The sequence below is a fragment of the Rhagoletis pomonella genome, unplaced genomic scaffold (genome assembly GCF_013731165.1).
Source record: "Rhagoletis pomonella isolate Grant_MI unplaced genomic scaffold, Rhpom_1.0 Rhpom_scaffold_01230, whole genome shotgun sequence".
In the NCBI taxonomy this organism is placed as follows: domain Eukaryota; kingdom Metazoa; phylum Arthropoda; class Insecta; order Diptera; family Tephritidae; genus Rhagoletis; species Rhagoletis pomonella.
Window position 1 is genome coordinate 6185 of NW_023459784.1, and position 6942 is coordinate 13126.

General features: G+C 35.2%; 1 protein-coding gene across 1 annotated transcript; it reads right to left on the minus strand.

Annotated features, from left to right (window-relative positions):
• Nucleotides 1-3119: 3119 nt before the first annotated feature.
• LOC118752089 lies at nt 3120-4445 on the minus strand. Its single transcript, XM_036486940.1, has one exon. It carries the CDS (start codon nt 4443-4445, stop codon nt 3120-3122), a length of 1326 nt encoding a protein of 441 aa, XP_036342833.1.
• Nucleotides 4446-6942: the final 2497 nt, after the last annotated feature.

Below are 6942 nucleotides of genomic sequence, written 5' to 3' on the forward strand. Positions count from 1 at the left end.
AAGAACCAAAACGAATCGTCGAGTAAGGACTATTGTTTTCCTAAATAATGAACTCTTGTTGTGTTTTATTGTTTATTAATCAGTTTTAAATACTACATTCAACATCTGATTAAGGAAAAATAACTTTGGATTGCACTGGTTTAAAAGTACATACATTAACTTGATTGCATATTATTAAGACTACAATTTTCTTTCTAGTATGCAATGTGAAATTTTATATTTAATAAATTTTATTTCTACATGCCAAGTGAAACATTAATAAAGTTCTAAACTTCTTTCTATATTCCAGATGAATATTTATATGTATATACATATGAATGTGAGCTATGTGAATTTATATTAGGGTTACTCATCTATACGCGCAATTTTTATATATGGGCAACTTTGCGCAGTGAGGAAATTTATAAATCTTTTGTTAAATTTTGGACAGTTAAATATTTGACAAGTCCCAATTAAAAAAGTTAAACAATTAAAATCCAAAATGCCGAAAGAAATCAAACCGCGAGAATTTATAAAGTTATACGACAACTACATTTAAATTAAAATAAAAGCAAACAAAACAGCTGATTATTCGTTGCACGCCACATAGCGCAAATTTTATGGCCCTATTATGTATGGCGACTGAGGTCTAGTTGCTGGTCTAGTAGCCATGGCTAACAGTATCGTACTTTGTATTATGGATAGCGATTCATCTCAGAACACAGAAAAGCGCAGACGACATCCGAATTTATTTTTTTTTTACATATACATTTCGAAGTAATTTCAACTTTGCTCCAATGTGTTTAACAATTTATATAAACAAATAACAAAATCGTCATACACGAGAAACAGAAAATGCCGCTACTACCCTCAGTAGCCGACAATCAGTAGCCAGTCGCCATACGTAATACGAATTTTAATATATGGTTGCCTATCGGCTATCAGTCGCCATACATAATAGGGCCATTATTAGTCACAAAAACCTTGCGAACGGCTGCCCTATTTGTGCAAAAGGCTTTTCATACAAATGTTTACATTTCATTTGTGAGGCTTTGAAATTGCACAGTGTGCTAGTGTTTTGCGCTTTTGGATGAGTACCCTTATTATGAATTTTTAATTAATTTTCTGATTACATTTCATATTAATAATAATTATAATGTGAAAATATTAAAGCAAACTTTTTTCTTCATTACAGATGAAATTATTAATGTGATACTAATGTGAAATTTTAATTTTTTTATACATTCCATGTGAAAATATCTGGTCATACCCAATAACCGCTGAAGTTGAAGTGTATGTGAAATATTCTGCTCGCTAGTAGCTAAGCTATTATTTTAAGGGTCTCAGACGAAAATATTTTGGTTTCCCCACAAGGCTAACCTTACGCTTTTCCTCGAATTCGGGGTTTTCGACTTAGGCGGTTATTGTTTTTGAACACAGATATTATTACAACTCTAAATTTCTTTCTTCATTCCAGATGCAAATATAAATTCGAGTTCGCAATGTGAAATTGTATTATTTCGTATTTTATTTTTATGTTATATATTAATAGTAATAACAATAATGTTAAATTGTACTTATTTGTATTGTATTTTTTTTTTACATTTCATGCCAGACATATAAAGCAGGTGGCTGCAGTAGATCAGCCGATTTTATTTCCTTAAAATTTTTTGGGCTCCATACAATTAATTTCTATATACAAGTAGTTCAAATAATCACAAGCAATCAAATTATTTTGCAAAGCGAATGTGCATCTGTTTCTTGCAAATATTTTAAATGCTAGCAAATCAATTTGATGAAAAATTTTATTTTGACACTTTATGAGCCCATTACCAACAAAATACATATACATTTTGTCTTTCTTATAATATACATATACTCTTATACTAATACTTTCGCGCACGTAGTTATTAGTAATTTTTTTTGAAAACGAGTATTTGCTTCACTATTGGAATTTTAAAAGTAAGTACATATACAGGGGGTCCTAGACCTCCCGTCCACCCCTTCTAAAATGGAGGAAAATGTTTTTTATTGGAAAACGTAGGGATATGAACTACCCAGTCGAGCATGATCTATCGGTTGCTCGTATTACCGACTTCCGGTTTCGACCGGAAGTGTGCTAAACTGACCAGAAGTCATTTTTTTTTTAATTAGATACATACATATTTTTACCACAGATTCGGAGTTTGCGCATCAAAATACTTTTATTTGAAACTTTTTTCACAGAAGTGCCTTTTTCAGCCTTCGAACTTCGGTTGTCAATAAACATTTTCCTCCATTTGAGAAGTGATGGGCGGGTGGTCTAGGACACCCTGAATGCCGCTATGTTATATTCACATAATTTTATTATTACTTTAAAATTTACATAATTAACTAAAAACTTTTGTAAGCTAATATGTTCTTTCAGTTATTTATGGTAGCGATGGTTTTTACTTTTTGAAGCATAAGCAAAGTTTTTTGGCTCGTGAAAATCTGAAATAACAAATAAAAAACCAGATTTTAGAATCGTTTATATAATAATATAGTAATTCTCCAAAATAAGCAAATTCGCTGATTATTGAATCAGCGCAATTTTTTTAAACGATCATTAATTTACAGAGCAAATTTTTAAATTTACTACGGTTAATTCATTGCGTGGGAGTTTTTTAAAGAACGATATTATCTAACTTTTTGGATGTACCTACAGCATCTTCCAGATTGTCCCTGGTAATCAGAATTTCAGCACAGCATCTGCAAATTAAGAGCAAATATGATGTACATATGTATCTTATATTACGGGTATTCATCTTAACGCGTAAATGCCTCGTTTTCCATACAAAATTTATTAATTTTGCAAGGTTTGCAGGGTTACGAGGCACTTACGCCTTTAGATGAATTGCCCTATTAAATTCCAATTTTGATGGATGAGCATCTGGCATGACGGAATTTGCTTCCGAACAAACAACAAAGGTAAGATATAAAACAAGTTCTATTTGTAGTAATTACAAAGAAATTATCTTACGTTTTTTTGTAACCATATGAGTGGCTTCTCCCGTATTCTACATACAATTTTATTTCCATGTTTCCAAAAATTTTGATGGGTGACCCTTCGTTTTCCGTGGGGCAGGCATTTTCACATTTGCTAAGCATGAATCAGCCGATTACGATGCAGTTTTGTCCGAATCGAGCGACAATTGCGATATATCCAAAACGCTTTCAATAAATGAACTAGGCAATGAGTGCTCTTCAATTTGCGAATCTTGTTGCGTTTTGCCATCTTTTTTTACTTTAACTTCGAGGTCCAGCCCTTGTCTCCATGCATTTTGAATTAAAATAAGTTGGTGTTTTTTCTTGTCGAAGTCGGAAGAACATGACTCGCTGCAAGATACGAGTATATCGTCGAGAATCGGTTTCATAATTTTTCGTTTTCCATTAACGTTAAGCTTTCTGCGTTTGTCTTCCTTTGACGTACGCCTTAATAAAGGTGTCGTTTTAGTACTACTTTTGGTAATACCACTGTCTCTGAGGCGTGGGTGCGTTTCAAGCATTGATTCCTTGGTCCACCGTTGTGGACACAACTCCGGAGCAAATAGTGGCATTTTAAGAAACTTTCTTACAGCGAAAATATGCTTACAAGGCAGTGAGGCCATAGAAGAAAGAAAACTACATTCGCAATCTGTTGGCGTAGCTTTGAAAGTTTCTTCAGCTTCTTTTACTGAAAATTGCTTCTTTCGGATGCAATATTTCACAGCTAAAATTCTGTCCGTAGAGGCTGCAATTTCATCTTTCACTTTCTTGAATGGTATTGGCATTAAGATGGCCATAAATTTTTTTTCATCTAAAAGTAAGTTGGTCGCATCTACTGGCTGCTTCAAAAATGCATTGGACGTTTTATAATCCGATTCATTGTTATGGAACTGCAGCCAAACGAAAAATGATCCTAAGAATTGGAGCTGTGAACTTCTTTTGGGGATCACGGCTTTTAAGTGCTTGTTGATTGACTCTAACCTGTTGTTAGTGAAGTTGCCTAAGTTTTGGTCCCGCATACTAAACGCGGTCCACTCATGAAATATGTTGTGCCAGTTTTTGTTGAAATATTCTAAAATTTCTCTATTTGCGACTTCACATAATAGTTTATAAATTTTGGTGTACTCCTCCATTGAGCCACTATAAACCATATCTTGTAATAATTTTAGACAAATTTCTTTCATTTGTGTTTCTCCTCTTCGAGTAGGAATTTGTCGCGAAAATGTTTTCAGGACGTGATAACGACAGATGTAAATAGGTACATTTGGGAAAACTTCTCTCAAAACGTCTCTTTCTAGTAAATCCTTATCGGCCATAAAGCACTTGATTTGTGAGTGGTTATCGTGACTCAATTTGAACGCATCAATAAGCCACTTAAATATCTCGCGGTCCTCTTGTACGAGGAGTGATATTCCCACAACCTCACTTCCTGTGTTAGAGTCCTCGACCAAAAAAACCATAAGGGTCAGGTCAGTAGCCAAAAGTTTATATGTACCATCTAAGAAAATAACTTCGCCCCATTTAAGCATGGCAGCCTTCATTTGGTCTGTGCAAAAATAAAGACCTTTAAATACGTTGCCCTCGCCAACAAAAATTTCTATGGACGAAGCTCCTAAACCAATAAATAATATTATTTTTATTCGGTACATACAAAAAAACAAGATGGGGACTGAAACTACTTTCTCTCACCGTGTGTAACCTCTAATTCTTTCACGAAAAGTTGTAGGCTCTCCATATCGGCATCAGATTTCTTTATTTTTGCGCTAAGATTTCTGTAGTACTTGGCATTGCGCCTTACACCGTGCACATTACATTTTAGTTTGAGAGCATCCTCAATTTTTTCTTTAACAGCGGGATCTAGGGATGTAGTCATAAAACATCTACGCAGAAAATAGATGCTTTTATTTTGTTAAATTTTTGTAAGTACTTGTAGGAATACCTTCGAGTGATCATGGTTTGCGTGATCAATATTCGCCTCCGTTATTTGTAAATACTCTAGACTGTGCTCACTATCTTTTCTCACTCTTACAGTGATTGACGCTGGGCAACCACATTTGATTGTTCTATTATTGGATATAGTAAGTATGATATACAATATAATAATAGGATCAGTTAAAGAATTCATTCATGTACCGATTTTTGTGAAGTCTATGAAAACGACATCACTTAATCCGAATTTTAATAAACTATCCAAGAAAACACAATCTCGAATGCTTGTAAATATTTGATGCCAGTATCAGGAACCTAGGGCATTTCTCTAACTATTGTGGGAACGACAGCGCTGATAGATCTAGGTTAGAACTCAATTGCCGATAAGAAGATCAACAACTTAAAATATATGTAATAAATAGTATATTTAATAAACAATCTTATTTAATTTAAAGGGTTGAAAACATAGGTTAGGTGAGGGTCGGAATGCGCATACGAATGACTCGTACTTCCACTCGGAGGCAGATTTGCCCACTGTGAGTGCCAGGCACATCCTTCTAACCGAGGTTAATCCATAATGTCAGTATAAAGTCTGTTAAAGCATTTATTATCCCGGATGAAGTCGTGGATGTTCGATATTTTCACCTCCGATATCTCCCTCGAGCTATTCGGCCCTATGCTGAATATCGTCATCGTCGACGATCGTCAGCGTATCAGTAACATAGTTGACGATGGCCGTATCGTCACTTTTACTGACGATGACGATATTCAGCATAGGGCCGATTGAAAAAGCGTGAGACGCTTTTTCTGAAGAGCTGGGTATTGACATAAGAAACGGTGAATCGATTCCTCTTCATCCTTATCCCGATAGCACAGTGCCTTGTGATTACACCGGTAAGAGCCCTAACTGCAGATTTGTTTAGTGTCAATAGTTCCTCAGTACGACTCTTATTGAGTCTCCGCCACAAGGATCTTGAGACCTCACAGTCGTCCCAATTGATCCAAAGTTCATTGGTTGTATTCTTCGATCCCCCTTGGCAGAAAAGAAATCGGTGGCAGTAGGGAGTTGTCCGCTCGGAAATTTGCATTTCCGACCGTGTCTAGCCATCTCATCGGCTAATTCGTTCCTTTCTATATTGCAATGTCCAGCAACCCAGCAGAGAGGTTTTGACGTGACTCAGTAAAGCCAGCGTTGCACGAAATTTCCGAACTGCTTTCGGTGAAAACATACCACGTGCTATATTACACTGTTCAGCAGTCAGCAGGGGAATTTATAAAACCAAGTTTTTCTGAAAGTCTGGATCGTATATATATAGAAAAGTAATTTCTCCCTTTTCCCTTTTCTTTTTAATTGAAACGGCCACTGGGAGCGCTTTGTTGCAAAAAAAAACTTCTAGGGGATTCCCTTATACTCGTAAAGTCCTAAACTGTGTAAAACTCATAAGTTTACGAGGCTTTTACGGGAACGCCCTCGTTATACAAATGTGTAAAGATTTACGTAAAGTGACTGTTTGACAGTTTGAAAAGGGTTTTGTGAATACATTTTTGTTTCGTAGTATTTTTCATAACAGCCCGTGAGATCGAATGAAAGCTAAAACATAATTAAAAATGCGAGAATTAGCAGAAAACCCATGTAAATACAGTTAGTGGATGAAATTTATTAATTTTACACTGAAGTTTACGAGGTCGTTTGCGCATCAAACTTACCTCGTAAATTTGCAAAGGGCTCGTAAATAGAGCTCCATACAAGTTTTGACAGTTCTTTTACGAGGCACGTAAATTTACGAGCTTTGCGAGGTTAACGAGGTTTTTACGAGTTTAAGGGAAGACCCTTATTATGAAACTTGGTTTGCACTTTTTTCACGTTTTTTGCATTAAAGCGCAACCCAATGGCGGTTTATGGTAAAAATAAATTGCAAATTCAGATTCAAGGAACGTCTTTTCAATCTATAAATATTTGCATTTAAGTCACTTTTATTTTTTTTTTAAATGCTGCTTTGCGACCACCAAATTTCAATTGAAGAAAAG

Bases quoted from the DNA above. Each gene is read 5' to 3' on its own strand.
- LOC118752089 (XM_036486940.1), bottom strand. From the start codon at position 4,445: ATGGTTTTTTTGGTCGAGGACTCTAACACAGGAAGTGAGGTTGTGGGA.